The 19671-nt window shown below is 38.8% G+C and overlaps 1 protein-coding gene across 10 annotated transcripts in view; it reads right to left on the reverse strand.

Annotated features, from left to right (window-relative positions):
* Positions 1 to 19671, reverse strand: part of ZNF521 (zinc finger protein 521) — a 289657-nt gene that overhangs the window by 138636 nt on the left and 131350 nt on the right. For 9 of the 10 annotated variants that reach the window (XM_033155068.1, XM_033155067.1, XM_033155066.1 and 6 more), the window contains one exon: positions 8877 to 8961. In XM_033155068.1, the coding sequence (XP_033010959.1) occupies positions 8877 to 8961 (85 nt within the window). The remainder of the gene's footprint in view (positions 1 to 8876; positions 8962 to 19671) is intronic. The other variant, XM_033155059.1, reaches the window with a different exon arrangement.

A 19671-nucleotide genomic window follows, 5' to 3' on the forward strand; every position in this document is an offset into this window, starting at 1 on the left:
TTTCTGCTCTCAGTTTCAAATTAACCACAGGTCCCTACTACACTGAAACTCGGGGAGCTGTGTTTTGCTTAAATTATGGCTTGGAAAAATATATGGTTTGATATTCCACAGTTTGATAAAGCACAGTTCCTTGAGTTTGGGCATCATGAGCAATTACAGTTGGGTCTAACGTGCTGGCTAAAGCTTTCAGTCTCTTCTCGACACACATGAAGCAGGAGTATGAGTCCCTGAGTCTCATATATGGTTGTTCTTGTAATCGGAAGCAATGCTTTCCTGATATGTCTGAGCTCAGCCAATGAGTAACCAGGAAGGTCCCTATTGGCATCACTGGTGGGTCTTGAGTGATACACTGCTCCCTTTTGCAAAACTTATTTTACTTCTTAAAAACATTAAGTATTTGCTGCCAAACAGGCTATAGCTCCCACCGTATCTGAAAGCACTCTAGCTACTTAATCTACAGCAGTATGGCAGAGTGGTGGTACTCACATGACCTCTGGCAAGCTGTGTTGCTGCTACTTACTAGGAGATGGGGGGCAGAGGAGGAAGCATGGTCAGTATGGTGCAAATGCACCAGCAGACCCAATCCAGTGCTAGATTTAGACCTCGTCTCCCCCTCTGCATTCCCCTTGCCCTTCTAACTACTGGTAAGCAGCAGCAGCAACACAACCAACTGGAGGTCAGGTGTGTGCCACTGCTCCACCTTGCCAGCAGCTACTGATAAATTGGTATAAAATGATGTTCAGATTTTAGCTTACAACTTAAAACAAACATTAATGATTACATTGAAAAAAAATACTGATGGCCAAGTGAATATGCTATTAATGCAATTGTTTTATATCTACTGATATAAATACAGACACACACAAATTACTTATACAAAGGGAAGGAATGTGGAAGGGTTGGGATAAAGTTATATATAAAAAAAGCCTCAGCATATCTCATCACCCAAACTTTCTCTTCAGGTTGGTTTTGATAGTCAATACAAGCGGGAGAGAATCTCAAAGTCTGTGACTTCCCATCCCCTTTTATCATTCCCTTTGTCAGTCTGATCAGCCCTCAGTTGTAAATGTGGTTCTCTGTTGTGCACAGCCAGCGGCTTGCAATTTTGCTCCGTGCATTTTATGAAACAGTTGTCTGTGGCTCTTTGGAGATTCATGTGCTAGCTACAATGCCAACCTCCATAGTGCTGGAGCTTTCCTTCTGACTAAAAAAGGATAATTGGCAGTTGGTAAATTATTGGTCAAAAATTATCAGACTGAAAATAAATTAAGCATTCACAAAATAGTTCCTGGCAATATCACTTTGCATTATCTGATGCCTAATAGGTCTTTATTCTGAACACTTACAAATTTGCACTTCAATTGTTGGGTCTCATAACTTTATATGGAAAGATTCCTTTCACTGCGTTAAAAAGGCAGGGGTTTGATTCTCATCCATTTCATCTCTGAGTGTAGCAAGGAGAGAGGGCTTAAGTGGGAAGCTGGGGGGGGCATGGTAAGATTACTGCAGAACTGCAGCACTGATATTTTTACAGCATTCTTTCATTAAAATGGCCTTATATAAGCAGTATTGTAGCATTTCACTTTGCAAAATTACATGGAGTAAATATTGATTTAAATATGCTTATTTCTGTTTTGAAGTAACTTGAGTCGTAGAACATGGAATAGTCTTCAAATCATATAAATCAATGGAACATGGGTGCAAATCAGATTTGCATAAACTGCACGGGGAAAATACAGGCAAATTCGGAGTTCCGCATGACAGAATAAGTTTACGGGTTCCATTGAACTAAGTCATATTGAGAGCAAACCCACTGAAATCAATGGACTTTGTAATACGATGCAATATATAAAATATAATTAAAATCACACAGCATCCAGAGTGATGCATTACAAATGCTACAACTGGCAGTGGTCTGCCAGGGGCCTCAGCGATGTTCAAGTGGTACATGGGGGAAAGTGTGAGAACCACTGGTCAACAGACAAGATACTGCATTTTCATTTTTTTGCTTTTTGATGTCTTTTTGCTTCTAATGCCAGCTGAAATCATGGTTATTCATTCAGGCATTTACAAGATGTTGCGTTCTTAGATTGGGTACTAAGATGTAGTTGGCTGTGTCTTAGAGGCTGTTGCTCTAATAATCTGTTTTATGTTATCTTGCTTTATTGTATGATTGTGTTTATTAAACACGTGATGGTTTTAAACTGTTTATTATACACCATCCTGAACAGATTGGGCTAAATATTTTAAATAAAAATACACACGCACCCCCCCCCCCGAAATAATTCTTCCACCAGTCACATTTTTGCCAACGAAAAATATTGCCTATCTGCTTTGAAAGAGTACAGCAGTTCACAGTATGCTGGGAAGATAATGCACTTGAATTTAAAGTGATTAAGCAGCACTGACTTCACATTAAAATCCAAATGCTACAGCTTAATTGTAGATTTTTTATTTGTACATAGCACTTTCTCCCAAGTTCTCAAAGGATTTCCCATACATTATCACAGTAAACGTTAAATTAAATCTCTACAGAAGGGCAGCAATATAACTCCATGTTACAGACAGTAGGGAGAGGTGCAGAGGCTGATGGAAATATGTTGCCTAAGGCCACTCAACGAGTACAAGACTGAGATGGAGTTGAACTATGGGCCTCCAGTCACTTAGAGCCTGTGCTTCCTTGTTTTGGCTCCTTGGTAAGAGCCCAAACTGAGGAAGGCAAAAATGTTTTTTCCATGAACACCTTCACCATGATTCTCAGTCCTTTCCTGAACAATTTCTCCAGTGATTGTTTGATAAGCTGGCTATTTATCTCCTGAATGTTGGAAATTAGCATTATTTGCATTCTCTCTTGGTTCCAATTCTTCCATTCCTCTATGACACTATTTCCTTCTTTGCACTTATTGTTTATAAAACCTTTTTATCCTTATAACCTACTATTTCAAAATAAGTATCCTCAAGGCAGCCATGCTGTCCTTTACCTGTCTTCTCTTATTTCTCTGAGCTTGAAAAGGGAAACATTTTGTTTGTTCCCTGGATTGTAAATCTCCTTTTTTTTTTTTTGCCCATGTGGGAACTGCACACCCTTAGGAGAACAAGTTGCATACATGGGTAGCAGTGTAGAGGAGGAAGATCAAAAGTTAAACCATAAAGAAAAAGGAATCTGAACAAAGGTTTGTTATGCCACTGCACTATTCTGTATATTATGACGCAATGCAGAATGTGCTATTTCTTCCTTTTAGATAATACTGTTATGCAGGGCCTTTGATGGTTCCCCAACACAGGCAACCTGAATACTACAATGCTGTTGCATTTCATTTTTTACTTTTTAGCTTCTGCTGCCATTGACACTGCAGTGGCAGCATCATCACTGCCGGGCCTCCAGGGAGCATTTTAACAGCTGGTGGACAGAGGCGCCATTTTAAACGTAAGCCAATCTTGGCCCCCTAGATGTGAAGGCTGTTCACCACCTTCATTTATCCAAAATGCAAAGATACATAATTCATTTATGTAGATAATGTATATAATTGATTGATTGATTGATTGCGTTTATATCCCACCTTTTTCTCCAGTGAGCACACATGGTTCTCCCTCATCTTGTTTAATCCCAACAACCCTCCCTGTGACGTATGTTAGGCTGAGTTCTCAGTGCCTGGCCCAGAGTCACCCAGTGAGCTTCATGGCCAAGTAGGGACTTGAAACTTGGTTCTTCCAGGTCCTACTCTGACACTCCAACCACTAAATCACACTAACTCTCTTCTTATTTATACCACTTCTTATTTCGAAAAAAATATCAACACTGCTGATTTCATGTATCTTTGGGCTGAAGCATTACAATTCGGGTAACTTAAAACAGCAGGTGGCCATTGCAGATGGACCTGAACTTGGGTCCTGTCAAGCTGTACTGCTGCCTACCCACTGCCAATATGAGGGGACAGTGGTAAGTGGTGTTATAGGCAGGTTCTGATGATGATATGTCTTCTGAGCCCTGGGCGCCCTCAACCAGTGCCCACCCTGTAAGATAGCTGGTGCGAGGTCTGCCATTATAACAATTTTTTTGGAAAGTTTTTCTGGAGGGTTCTTCTACCTGGTTTGTTTTAAATTAAAGTCAGTCTTCTCAACCTCTCTGCATCCCTCTGAAGCGATAAACTCACATTCCCCATCTACCATGTAGACCATTTGTGCTGACAGGTTACTTTGCCATGACTAAATAGAATATTCATTAATATGCTGTACTTAAGAGTCAGTGTAACAGAGTGACTAGATCACATATTCTGGATGTGGAAGACCCAGGTTCAAAACGCTGCTTAGCTGGGAAAAAAAACTATTTGGACTTAGCATCAGGCAGCCAAGAAGGTGGCTGTCAGGCAAAGCCTCTGATCTGAGGTCCTTGAAGGAGATGATACAAACCACATTACAAAAGCATAGTTTAGAGAACTAGTGGAAGGATTAACAAACAAACAAACAAACAAACAAACAAACAAACAAACAAACAGAAGCCAGAAGTCTAGAAACTCTCAACTCTACACAGGTGTGACCTGTCAGCAGCTCACTTAATAATTAGGACGGCAATTTTTTAACCAGAGACTTTGGGTTCCCCCTTTGTTTCTTCTCATCATACATCCTCAATGCAGCTCCAGAGGACTGCAGGACATTCTGCAGGGGTGAGGAGAGGAGGGGGAAGTTCAATTGAGGAAGCAGAATGGCAACGTTGGATGCAACCCGTTGGCTTTTTCTTTCTTGTTTGTTGATATAAACTCTATTACCAGTTAATATGCTAAAATAACATTTATAGATCCCCTGATCCCAGAAACAATATATGGACTTGTCCGTTGTTTTTCATTTACTTATATTAATATGACAATATTGTGTGTCATACATATTAAATCAAACATATCCCTCTTTTTCATTAGTTAATGTTTAGGGATAGACCTGTTGGCAGCACTCTTTTAATTCTAGTGTAATCCTGGTAACGTCCCGGAAATGTAAAATAATGTAAGGAAAGAAGAGCCAGTGGTGGGGGTGGAAAGGTAATGGTGGAAGACAGCAAAAATAAAAGTAAAAAATAGTACCATGTAGAACCAGCCCTAGCATGTAAAATCACTAAAAGCTCATTTTCCTGTATTCAGGTTTTCTTACACTCTCCAAAATAGAACTATTAAAGGTTATTAATTCCTCCACATCCTTCTTACTCAAGATGCAATATGAGTGTTTTTAATCAGGGATGCATCTCAAACACTGACATCCAGCATTACTTACAGTAAATACAGATTATCAAAGCATGTTCTGCAAATCACACTGTGCTTTGTGTGATAGAATCTCCCCCACCCTGCTTTCCGGAATGTTTTTATAGCAAGCCCACATAAATCTGTGTCACTATGGTTATGGCATGAAGCAATATCATGCATGACAATCAGCCAGGGGAAAGCACCTCTTTCTCATTCTATGTTATCAAACTTTTAAGACTATAAGGAATGTGGGGCCACTTTCAACATTAGCATTTTTTGTTTTCACAACTTACTCTTGCAATGAAAATTCTTACTGCTGGAAAAACATTTTAACTATGTCTACTCACATCAGATCTGGCTGTGGCAAGAATGCTAAAAGTGCCTTAGCACACCAATTTCTAGCACATAGGCACAAATTCTCCTGAAGTTACAATGGGAGTGACTCCCGTCCCATGAACAAAATTTGTAACAACAGAAGCAGCTTCCAATGTTCACTCAATTCTGATTTACCCTCTTTCAAGTCACATTGCAATCTGGCCTGGTCTAGCTTTACCTGCTATAGAAGAAAACACCGTTGTTCTCTACCAAATGATTATAGGCAGGTGAAAAGTGGGTGGCAAGTACACACACCCTATGAGACTGACATTCCTGAACAATCCCTTGCCCACACAAAGAAGTGACAAACTTCTCTTTGTCAAATGTTCTTTATCTGTTGCTTGCTGAATACCTCATTAAAAATAACAAACATTGAGATCCAGCTGAAGAAATGGGAAGAGTTGTCTCTATGTGTTTTTGCAGCTCCCAACAAACTATTTTCAGCTATAAATTAGTACTGTATATTCTGGCGTATAAGACTACTTTTTAATCCAGGAAAATCTTCTCAAAAGTCGGGGGTCATCTTATACACCAGGTGGAGAATCAGCGGTCGAGTATATCTCAAACTCAATATTTTAACTGGGAAAAGTTGGGGGTCGTCTTATACGCCCAGTCGTTTTATATGCTGGAAAATACGGTACTATTTTCATTCCAGTTGAAGTTTTCTAAATCATCCCCTCAAAATACCGGGTAACTATGTATAAGCGCAACAACTGGCAAAATGACTCCTGCTCCTTATTGCTCTGGTGCATTTCAGGAAGCAATGCCACAGAACAAGTTTCCTAGTCTTTTTGAGCTAAACTGATTACACTTTATGTGCTCCCAAATCCAGTACCAGCCACATGTACCAAACTAATGCTTTTAATTCTATGCTATAGCCTGCTGCTGCATGCAAGGAACTATGGGACACTAATTTAACACTGTTCATGAGTAGCCATCAGTTGCAGGGAGAAGGTCGTGTAGGCCAAAGCTCAGAATGATATCAAACTTGTAAGAGAGGTTAAAAGTAATTTTAAAAGGTTTATTTGGCTATATTTGAAGCAAGAGGAAGAGAAGACGGAGAAATGCTATTTGGTGACAGTGAGAAGGTGGAGCTGCTCAACACCTACTTTGCCTCTGTCTTCAGTCAAAAGGAAAGCACAGCTCAACCTGGTGATAACAGAATGAACAATGCAAAGAGGGAGCTGCAGCCCAAGATAGGAAAAGAAGTGATAAGGGAACACCCAGCTACTTTAAATGAATCAAATATCCAGGGCCTGATGAGCTACACCTAAGGGTGCTAAAGACACTTATGGGTGTAATCTCAGAGCCTCTGTCTGTAATCTGTGAGAATTCTTGGAGAACACGAGGTCCCTGCAGACTGAAGGTAGGTAAATGTTGTCCCCATCTTCAAAAGGGGATGTGGGAGAAGACCCAGGTAACTACCGAATGGTCAGCTTGCCATTGATAACGGGGGGGGGGGGAATCAGCTGAGCCATTGCTGCTACAACATCTGATAGGCCCAGCTCTACTACTACATTATTCATCTTCTCCATTCTGCTCCTTATTATTTTAAATCTGGAATTGCAGTTATCTACAAAATCATTTCTGCTAAGCTCTCTCAGTTTGCATTGCTCCTTTGTTGGATTTTCTGACGCTTCTTGCCATCCACTGTGCGGAATTTTGGGAAGAAAACACACTGAGTGGGACAGGATTGTCCCTGACAATCATGCCTCATAAGAAGTGTTCATAACCCTGCTAGGCCTTATCCAGGAATGAAATTATTGATAATACAGCAGCAGTGATTCCTGCTACTGGGTCACTGGGCCAACCTGAGCATGTCATTTGGACTTTCTTGCACAAACACTAAAAAAATTTGGCCATCTCTTGCTTATATTGCCAGTGCAATTGTTTTTTAATGGATACACACATAATGTGACTCATTCTTAATTCTATTCTGACTTCAGAACATTCATTTAAAAAAAAAATAAAGCTCACATTTACCTCCTGAAAACTTTGTTTTACTGAATTTTACTTTTATCCATTGACACTATGATTCCAAGTTTACTAAGATACTTTGGCTTCAATATGATTTACTCTTTAGTAAGCATGTTTAGGATGAAGCTAAAGTTTGTTTTTTAAAAAAATTAAACTACAACAGCTGGAGAAGAAGCATAATAAATTAACCAACAACCTTTAATAAGCCTGACAAAATTACATGAGAACATGTGTAAAAAATAGTTTAGAACAACAAGCCAGAAATTAAGTAACTTTTGTACAACAGCTCAAAGGGTCTTGAATAAATGAACATGCATCTATAGAGTTGTATGCTGACATGAATCTCTCTGCAAGAAGTCCCCATTTTTCTAAAACATTGAAACAAATACTGTAGCAGTACAAAGTCAGGGATTCTAATGTCTGCTCTTTGCCAAAGGAATTTCTTAGAAATAGGCAGTAACAAAAGGCAATATTGTTTTATTAGCAGGCAAAAGATGTGCTTGATAAATTTAATTGGCTTGCAGAACGCTTAGTGTTATTACTAAGTGGTAACCAAATTAAAAACATTATAAATATAACCTGGGGGAATAAGCAAATAATGGCAAAATATGAAGATTCAAAGAAAATGCTCAGTGTTTCATATGGTATTTCCTAACTTCAGTCATATTATAAAAGCAAATTATCATTAGAAATGGTGACTGTAGACTCTAAATACTATCAATAACAGTGCTTGAGCTTTGACTCAATTAAATATATTATTTCATTTTGTAGAGAAACATTCTGGGTTGTTTTCAAGCTTTTAAATACTATGTATATCCCTGTTTTATGGCCATTTGAATTATTTACGCTTCTTCGTGACAAAACTCACAAATTCTGATGTTGGTACCAAGGTGCTTGAGCAGCACTCGGTAGTGTCATTAGCATAATAACTTCTGAAATTAAAACCTGTCTAAAACTCTGTGGAAAGCTAACAACCCGTTCATTAACCATTCCTGTTAGTTGTTTTCAATAATGCAAAAATGATTAGAAGTTTAATTTGTTAATCACCTGTGTTTTGACTGGCAGTAGTATATGAATCTCTGCAGAAGTCTAAACTAGCCCTTGCAGAAAATAAAACATGCTAATGCTTTATTAGGCCTAATAATATTCTTTTTTAAAAAAAAAATCTATCACACCTGGGTAAAGCATTGACGGTTGCACAATTAATTTCTCCTTAACTCTGTTTAAATTTACAGGCAATGAGAATACAGCTAGGAGAGTCTGTCTATCATCAACAAGATTTAGTACTTCACTCACCAATCATGTGATTTGCAACATGAACCTGGATATCCCACTCATTGTAGAAAACCATCTGGCACTTGATGCACTGATATGTCTTCTTCTAGAGGAAACAACAATGGAAAGTATTAATTAAGCAAGCATGCACATAAATGAATTCTCACAACAATTACGTAAAAAAAAATTCAGCAAGCTAAAAATGTGGACATACTTAATATTAGTATAGAATCAGACACTATTTCCATATCTCCCCCATTTCTCCTGTTTTGCCAGTCCTACAGCCCGCTAGACATAAGTCACATCCACTGCAGTTGGATGTCTACTTATGTATCATTAAAAAAGAGAGAAGGTGATACAATTTTGCAAATCTTTTTCTTCAACTTCCAACTGAAAGGCTTTTCTATCTAAAAAGGTATCTGTACAAAGAAAAATAGCACACCAGTGAAGATTCAGTCAAACTGGCATGCTAGATTTCTAAATGCTTAGAGGTTGTTCTGTTGCCAGTGGTCTCTTACATTCAGCTGGTAACAAGCATTGGTTCCCCAAATATTAAACAACCCATAGCACATTTCTTCACTTGATCATAAATCAAGACAAACAGAGAAAGTTTCTCCTTAATACTCTGCAGAACGAATCCAGGTGACCAGCTTACCAAGCGGCCATTGCAGTGTTTTGAGATGTGGCTTGGTAAATTATATTCATCCAATGTCACATGACTGCCCAGGTTAATACATGTCTTGTTCTGCTTCTTATCTAGGATTTCCATACCTCCTGGGGGAATTAAGATCGATCTCAATATGGCTAATTTCTTTTCGCCTGGGAAGCTCCCAAACCATTTTCTAACACCACAGCTCTTACGCTGCAGTAAGATGCACAAAATGTGTCAAATATCCACAACCCTGCTCTTAGATTGCTCTGACTGATGGAGCCTTGAAGGACATTATATTAGTACAATGCATGTCCAGCCGACCAGCAAATGTCAGGACCCCCGGTGGCTGTTGCCAGCCTTACATGGCTGCTAGTCAAACAGCTAACAGGGGACATGTAACTTCTTTTTATGTATGCGTTCTTACTGTAGTGCATTACATTTGAATATTAGTTCACCATCTTTCCCAAAGAGGGGGTGTATGCTTGTTTAGGGGACAGGTTGAGTGGAAGAAACCGTCTTTGTAATCTGTAAATGCTGAAGCCTTTATAAATGTGTGCAATTCAATGGCATATACTTCATAGGAAGTGATCTCCATGGCTGAGTGGGGACTGGAATTCTGGTCTCCTAAGTCCCAGACTAACACTCAAATCACCACACCACACTGGCTTAAACTATGTACCTGACAGCAAAATCCCTATATTTTAAATCTACCCTATTTAGCTAAAACTGAAGAGACATACCTTGTTGATCTTAAGTCAATGCACAGTCCTGTTTCATTCGCATAGTGCCAAACCATGATCTGGCATTACTTCTGACCTTGTCTCCAGTTTTAAGAATTACTGGTAAATGTCAACAACCACAGAGCTTATGACAGTTACTGAAACACATTCCTGTTCAAGTCAAAGATTATAAACTGGAACCTTAATACCTGAAATGTGCAATATCTGAGTAATTTATAGTATTCCCATAAAAATCCCAAAGGGAAATCTCAGAAAATTACATTTACCAGTAAATCTTAAAGCTAACTCAGTGCCTTCAATAAATGTCTAAATGTCATCTTCATTTCCATCGTAAATGTCTAAATCTCATCCTCATTTCTATCATTTACCAGTGAAGGACATTTATTAGCCCTGTGACACAAACATCTGACATTTCCGGCTGGGCCTCCTAAAATCTTGAGAATTGCAAGTAAATATCAAGATCCACCAACTTTCATTTGCCATAGTATATATATCCTATTAACTTCATATTTTTAAATCTTTCAATTGCATACTTTCTCATTTACAACAACTGTAATTGTTAGTAGTTTATGAATACTACATAATATTGATGTCATAGAGAAAGTGGTCTGTCGAGATCAAATCTAGGCTACCCTTTGTGAAAGACAGCTATTAATTTTGCTTTTAATATAGAAATATATTCCATCTTAAAACCAAATGAATATTTTCAAAATATCAACTACAGATGAACTAAATTTTGAAAACTGTTTCTGCAGAGTATTTTCTACAAAAATGTATATATGTTTATAAAGGTAAAGGTACCCCTGACCTTTAGGTCCAGTCGCGGACGACCCTGGGGTTTATAAAATGTTTTATATGTTTATAAAAACCATTATTTAATAGTTAATATCATTTGCTTCAAGTGGCATACTTAGGTAGAAATAACTTTAGATGGACTGATGCCTTAGAATAACCCAGCTTTAATTTAATTTAATTTGGCGATGGATGGGGACAATTTATTTACTCTTTAAGGTGGCACTTGTAAGGATGTAGTCCATTACTTGATGCCGGTGCAGATTACAATTCAAGAGATTCATCACCAGTACCAATTCACTTCAGTTCTCACTTTGCTATTTTTAACCATTCCTGATCCAGTTCTTAGGTTTTCAAAAATAACGTTATTGTTTACGTTCTTTATGACAATCTCAGGCCTGATTGAAAACTCAGTGAGCCCACTGAAGTATGCCTCTTGCCTCAGAGTTACTGTCTGTTCAAGTGAAGATGAGAAGGCGACAAAGCCCCTGTCCCCTTACTATTGTTTGTGGTTTTTCCTTGTCAACCAGCTACCACATTAACAACATAAATTGTCAAGCAAATCAGTAACCCATTTCATTTATTGTTCATTTGGATTTTAGGGCACCGTGTGCTTATGATTCATCCACCTACCCATGCACCCTAAAACCCCCCAGCTCACATTGCTCAAGGCATGGTTTGTGGGGAGTGCTTATGGTTTTCACCACAACCCATCACACACTTTGGCCGGTGATGGGGGGGGTGCAGTTTTTATTTTTGCATGGACAAAAGCTAATAAGTATTAACCGCTGATAGAAAGATTATTATAGTGTTATAATAAAAAATGTAATATTATTATAAAAACTATATGCATCAGGCTCACATTTCAACACTCACAAAATACAGATGAATTCCATTTTTTGCTGCATTAATAAATATGACATTTTCACATTAAGACATAGGACAATGCCTGTGCTTTCATTGTGAGTTTCGTAAAATCACATGGAACCAAAAAAATGTGAAATGGGTTAACGATAAAACAATGAATGTTAATGGTTGTTAATGGCTAAAATAGTCACTTGAACAGTGAATCAATTACAGAAGTAAATGTGAATACACATTTCAGCAGTACCCTTTTAGCAGACAGGTAAGATCAGGTGTTGCCACTGATGGTAGCTGAATCTTAGCGGAACAAATGTCATATAATTTTTTTGTTAATTGTAAGCAGGAAATCAGCAGAAAGTCACTACAAGCAAGCCTACTTCACAAAGAGAGTGGACAAGTGCACTATGGATCAGTTTGATGCTTGGTCTGCTTGTAGCAAATTTCACCATCATCCCTACATAAGACATGTCAAGATGAGGAAAAATGTATTTCAGGTACCTGGGACTCCAAAACAGAACATGCCAGGTAGGAAAATTGCATCTACAATAGACTTTTAAATAACAACCATCAAGGCTGAGAGATTTATTGTGCCAAGTTCCTTAAAAGATGTTTTTGATGCTGACACACAGGCCAGCACACATTGCGTAAATAACAATCACTCTCCCTTTTTTAACATTATTTCCCTTTAGAACTAGTTAGAAAATATTTCTTGCTCCCAGGTGCCTAACATTATATATGGCTTATTAGCATACCCCAGCATTACTCCTGATATGTGACTTTATTGAAAAACAAAGAAACGTAAACTTAATGGCTGGTCTTTTCTCTCGTTAGAACAGTAAAACATAGTGCATGTCGAGAATTGTCAACAGAAATTATGACGGATGAATACAATGACACAACGTACAAAGCTCCCCCCCCCCCACTTTATTTGAAGCTTAATGATAGCAAGGAAAATCACTTGACAAAAACAACAACAACACAGCTCTTACTAGTCTCTTCAGAATGATCTGACATACTTGAAGATCAACACAGACATCTTCTTTTATCATAAAACAAGAGACTGTTTTTGTCTCTGCTGCTAGATCAAACACTAGTTCTTTTTAGATTCCAAACAGCTTCTAAAATGTTACTATCAACTTTTATTAAGTCAGCAATATACTTAACTAGACTTGTGACAACGAACTTAAGATTTTTAAATGATCAAAAATGCTGTCATATTCAAACCTTGCAGAAGCAAACACAGCATTCTTATTTCCATCATTTTGTTTCTTTTAACAAAGCAGCAAAGGATTGACTTCTTCTGAAATCAGCAGTACACATCTCATTTGAATGCCTGTTGGATCAGTCTCTAAAAGAAGTGGGTGTTGGCTACTGCTATGATAGTTTTCTTTTCATTTTGCTGCTAGTTTCTCCATGCAGTGGTGCTATCTAACTCATGTTGAAGAAAGGAAAGAGGTCAAATATAATGGCAATATATATTAATATTTTCATTAAGTGCTATTTTTAGTGTTTATTTACTTCCGAGATTTGTAGACCACTTTTCACCAAACATGATCAGAAAGCAGCGTATAGGGAGTGTTCTTGCTTAGTGACGGCTTTGGAAAAGGAATATTATTTGGGGTGTGTAGGTTGGCAGGTATCTCATGGAAGAAAGAAATCAGGCAGGTACATTAAGAAAAATGTGTTGGTTTAAAGGGCAACATGGAAAAATATGGGTGGAGAAAAACCAGGAAGCTCTTCAGCAACCTGAATCTGTGCTGTCTCATGGACAGAGGCCCTAATCAGGAATACTATATAGCTAGAATGAGAACTACAATATAGGGTGAAGCAATGCCATCAAGATCCCAGGCAGTTTCTTTCAAAAGCAATAAAGTTAGCTTTGGTGTGGAAGCCAGAAGACCACTCTGTAAAGCTGCTTGCCTGCCAATAGTCAGGGGCTGTTAAGCTGGCGTTTCATCAGCAGAAGCTAGTGGTCATGAGATATTTTTTTTTCCTGAATGAGCAATTTATCTGTAGGAGATGGGGCTTGACAGCAGGTCTCTGTAGGGGCATTTGTGTGAGGGGGAAGGAAAGGTGTGTGCAGAGTGAACTGAGAGAGAATCAAACAGAGAGCAGTGAGTTGGCTGAAAGTGAATCGCCCCTGGGTTGCAACCACTCTCTCTGAGAATCAGATGTGGGGTTAGTGGAATTCTTGCCTGCTGAGGGAGTGTCAGTTTGCTTCTAATATGCTCTGCTTGTATATTTGTAAATGAACGGATATTGCAAAGACATCATAAGTCTCCAGTGCTCTCATTCAAACGAAATTAAACCCTGTAGCACTGCCCCTGGAAATTCTCACTATTTGAGGAAGTGCGAAGTGTGTAACAGTGTGATATCTTTGTTTAGGCTTATAAACAAGTATTACTAATTAATGATGCACATCTCAATCCTTCATTCAAAATTCGCCAAGGAAGTATGCAGTTTGCCTTTACTCTGTATGATAGAGATAAAAAAAACCCAATTCAAACACTGTGACTACAACTCTCCTTCCAAAACTAATTGTAGACTTAGTTACAGGTATGTTAACAGGTATGTTAGTTAACAGGTATGTTAGTTATGGCCATGTTGTTCTGCCATAGTCAAAACAAAATAAAAAATAAAAAAATCCTTCCAGTAGCACCTTAGAGGCCAACTAAGTTTGTTCTTGGTATGAGCTTTCGTGTGCATGCACACTTCTTCAGATACTTTTGTGTGCATGCACACTTCTTCAGATATCTGAAGTGTGCATGCACATGAAAGCTCATACCAAGAACAAACTTAGTTGGTTTCTAAGGTGCTACTGGAAGGATTTTATTATTTATTATTTTGTTTTAATTGTAGACTTATAAATTATAAGACTTATAAATTGTAAGACATAAATTGTAGACTTATAAACTATTGTGGCGCTCGAGTAAGAGATTGGCATAGATCCATAATAGCCCATGGGATTTCCTCACTGAATACGGCGGTATGTGGCTCAAGCCTAAAATTTCATATAGAAAACTGCATAAAGGTTTTCTCCCCCTTAAATACAACTGTGATGCTAACTCCTTGGACCACTGGGGATGGTAGCCAATGACTGAATTATAGCAGTTCATAAAACAGCTCATAATATTCCTGACCTGAAAAGTTAGGTGATGTTAGAAGGCCAATTCAGTGCTGTGGTCTAATATAAGAACTCCCAGTTTTGCAGCTTTCCCTCAGGTTTGGTGAACTTGCCAGTGAGGGAGGAAACCAGTTCCTTTCTCTGTGCCACCAGACCACCAGCATACAGCTTGTTTCTTCACCAGAGCATTGCCACCACTCTCCAGCTAGAACATGCTCCCTATACAAGCCCATCCTTGGGCCTGACCTCCTGATAATTTTTTTGGAAAGTGTTCCTCCAGACTGTTGCAATTTTGCAATAGGGATTCAATTGCATAGCGGCAAATTCAGATTGCACAATGAAACCTTGTGCAAAGAAATCAAGATGAACGCTCAATAAACAGGTCATGTGGAAGCTACCCTTATTAGGAATTAACCAGTCTTTTTGAAAACTTCAGTATAATCATGTGTGCACAATTGAGCTAAAGTTAGGTACTTTTGAATCCCATTAATTTCAATGTTAGAGAGCTAAGAACGTGCTTAACTCTCTCATTAAATTAGGAATTATTTAAAGTACTCAACTTTATGCCGAATTGTGCCCTCTGCATTTAAAATCTGTCAAGGTCCACGCTTAGGTTTGACAGTACTAATGTGGGACTAAAAGTTCAAATCATGCTGAAATAAAGGAAATAGTCGAGAATATAGAAACATACCCTCCAACATTTCACATGAATGTTCAAAAGAGAATACCAAGATAGACATCTGAACATCTATTGCTTTTGTTCAAAACTAATTTTATCTATATTTCTTTATCACCCGTTTATTCTTCTACTCATTCTCAATTCTTTCCTTTTTTCTTCCCTCCAAGTGTGGTCTTGGGAGAGAAAATATTAATCCTTCCCCATTAAATTCTGCAATTCTTGTGTGTCTTCAAAATAAATGTTTTCATAAGGAGTTTAATGCTGTTAAGTACTTATATTGCATATTAATCTTTTCTTTTGTATTGTCTCCACAGCTTTTTCAAATCCAGGGAAACTGTATGTGTTGCACCCTCTTTCAATGCTTGCAAATGAACTTTGTAAAAATATTCAATCAAAATTTCTAGGCATGATCTCACTTTAGAGGAACTGTGCCCTTTATCTTTCATTAGATCTTAACTTTCTAGGTGTTCCTCTATTAAATTCTGATTAGCCTCTCTAGTAGCTTTTCCTACTGTTTAAACCAAGCTTTTAAAACATGTAATTTTCTGGCTAATCCTCATGCTCACCTAAATGCATACCTTAACATTAGCTATCCCTTAACCTGACAATAACTCTTCAGTTTCCAAAGCAACAAACGTACCTATTTAAGAGCTTCCTTTTGTCTAATATACTAATCCTAGGTATGCATAGTGATAGTGCATCCAGTTTTAACTGTTTTGCTTTGCTTTGGGAGAAGCCCAGAGAACTGCTATGAGAAGTCACATAAATGCAGTTAATAAATTAACCCCGCTTACATGAGAGTAAGCACCATTAAATTCAAAAAGGCTTCTTTCAGAGCAGAGTAGACACCAAACCCAAGAAAACTGGCTTGTTCATGTTGCTACCATCCCTTGACAAGCTATTCTTTGTTGAACCAATTAAAACAAATGAGACTGGTTTCTTTTCATGGAATTTATGGCTCTCCTCTTCCGCATTTTATCCTCACAACCCTGATACATAGACTGACAGTGAATAGCCCAAGGTGGCTATGGGAGTTTCATAGATGAGTGGTGATTTTAACCCTGGTCGTCTACAATCTGGTCTATTTAATATCCCTCCACATTCTGGCAAAAAGCCATAGAAGTAAATAAGGTGGTGATGGGCTGTAATCATTTTCCATTGGGCTGTAAGTTTAGTGGTGGGACCTTGTTAATAGTTCTGTGTGGCACCTTCCACCAAACAATTCAAACTCCAGTCTTATCTAGGGGACATCCTCATGGAATTTGGTGGGGATTATTTCTGACAAATATATAGTTATTGTGACATAGACCCAAACTAGAAATCAAGACAGCAAGGAACCCTCCTAAACCAAAGTTAGACACTTTTCAGTTGAGTTAGGCACTAAGCACTTACCCAACTGCAATGATTTTGTGTCCACATCTTTGCAAGGGAGGAGGATGGGAAGAAAATGAGAACAGCTTCGCCCAACCTCCAGGACCTCCTTGGTCACAGGCCGCCCTCACCAAGTCTAGGCCCTACTAGTCGCCGCTGCTTTGAGTCCAAAAAAGTCTGGAAAGCAGACAACTTCTGGCTACTTTTGATTTAGTAAGAACTGTCCTGGCTATTCCTGTATTAGTAGGAAGAACTATCTTGCTGTCTGGATCACAAGAAGAAGCTATTTTTCAGGGTCCAAGGCTAGAAGAGAGAGCTGCCCATAGGCATAAATAGAGAAAGGGATTGGGACTGGGCACAAGGGTGACTGTTATTGCCAATCAATTATATCAAACTCCACCTCCATCGGCCACCATTTTGTGACTGGTGGGTATCAGTAATTTTCAGTCATCTCAAGTGGCTGCATGGGAACAGAAAGACTGAGAAGCTCTGCATTAAGGCATGGCCCTTCCTTAGCACTACTTTTCTGGCACAAGGCCCAAAGATCAAGCAGCAAGTTTGGGGGATACTTTACTTAGCATTATTATGGTTTTCACGCAATACATCTTTGCATGGGTTCCACTTTGTAATGGCAATGCTTCTTTAAAAACATGGGTCTATTGTTTTAAGAAACTTTGTCCCAAATTTCTACTGCAACTGCTGAGTGCAAACTTTCTTTCAGGAAATTCCCTGGTATGCCTTCTTCATTAAGCTCTTCTCCCTTATTTCCAGTTCTCAAAAATGCCTTATATCTCTGGTAAAATAAATTGTCCACATGGGAACAAAAATTTAATTTGATTTTGAGTGAGATAAAACACTCTCCACAACTATGAAGCCCTCTTTCCTACTCTGCATTTCTTTACAAGGCTTTTATGGTGAAATCAGAGGCACTAGGCACACATTAATCATGCATACAATATATGCATGAGTAAGGGAGAACTGGCCATGCCCCAGCATAGTTTGCACCACTGTCCTCGCTCCCTTGATGCCCCAGTCTTGTGCTGCACCTATGTGTGCTCAGCTAAATACAAGTAAGTGCCCTTTTGCAGCCTCCATTGCTCAGTGGTAGATCATCTGTTTTATATGCAAAAGATCCCAGATTTAGTCTCAGCTAGGACTAGGAATGTCTCCTAGTTATCAGGATTCCTGTTATCAGTCAGTGTAGACAACTCTGAGCTAGATGGCTCCACCAAGTATAACAAATTCCCCTCCCTCCATGTCTCCCAGGACCAGAAGTGGTATGAAGAAGCAGCAGAGACAGGCACGTTGACATAGTCTCAGATTGCTTGGGCAGCTGTGGGGAAGAGGGTGTGTTCAGCCTCAACAACTGCCTTATAGGGGCAAGATCTACTGAGAAGACTTGCTGTGCTCATCAGGCATGGCTCCCCTGAGCAGGCTACGTTTCTCTTAAAAAGAGTTAACTTCACATACTCTATCTGATTTTTTGCTGGCGTGCTGCCTGACACACAGAAAGAGAGATACAAAGCAAAAAGGGCACAACACACAAAAAAGAAAAGTGAAAAGGCCCTTTCTACTGCCTAAACACGCCCACATGTCAACAGCCAATGAGTCCTAGGTATGCTCATACCTCTTGATATAATGCCTGAGTGATGGGACACAAGAGCAGAATACACGTGGGAGGATGGGATACAGTGGTGCCTCGGGTTAAGAACTTAATTCGTTGTGGAGGTCCATTCTTAACCTGAAACTGTTCTTAACCTGAAGCACCACTTTAGCTAATGGGACCTCCTGCTGCTGCTGTGCCGCCAGAGCACGATTTCTGTTCTTATCCTGAAGTAAACTTCTTAACTTGAAGCGTTATTTCTGGGTTAGTGGAGTCTGTAACCTGAAGTGTCTGTAACCAGAGGTACCACTCTACTTTCTTTCAACAATGCATTCATGTCTTGAGTCCTCGAAACTAACTCCTAGACAACTCTGTCTGGCTCCTAAGTTTTGCAAAAAAATAATAATATTTTTTTTTGCACTCCTGGCTATAACAAATGTAGAATGCTGATGTTCACTGTGATATTTTGTACCTGTGATATTCATTCACTATTCCCCCCCACCACAGCTGTTATGCTAATAATAAAAAAGTCCAACAAGCAATGCTATAAGACAATGAGATAGCATTCAAGCGACCAACCACTTTTTCTACCCACAATCAGCAACAGCTGTGTCCAATAAAAGTAACAGTTTGCAAGTGCTCACTGGAGAATACTCCTTCAACACTTATGCCTATCGCAAATTTTGTAAACGCTCTTAGAGTTCTGAGGCAACATGTAGGGCTCTTTAAATTTTTATAAATCTGCATCACCTTAAAAAACCCTGCTGACATCAAGTGTCTCCATTTCACCTCTGAAAACAATGTGATTTATTTTGATAAATAAGCCTGGCTTTTGTCCCCACTGCCACCTTTAAGGATCCCCCTCTATTTCACTCTCAGCATCTGAACGGAAAAACGAAACACTTAGTTCTGGAAGCAGTGATAAATATCAGTCTTTAAATAAGAAGAGCAACAAGGAAGGTAGGTAAGAACTTTTGCCCCCATATGATTA

Source organism: Lacerta agilis, chromosome 7 (assembly GCF_009819535.1).
Source record: "Lacerta agilis isolate rLacAgi1 chromosome 7, rLacAgi1.pri, whole genome shotgun sequence".
Lineage (NCBI taxonomy): Eukaryota > Metazoa > Chordata > Lepidosauria > Squamata > Lacertidae > Lacerta > Lacerta agilis.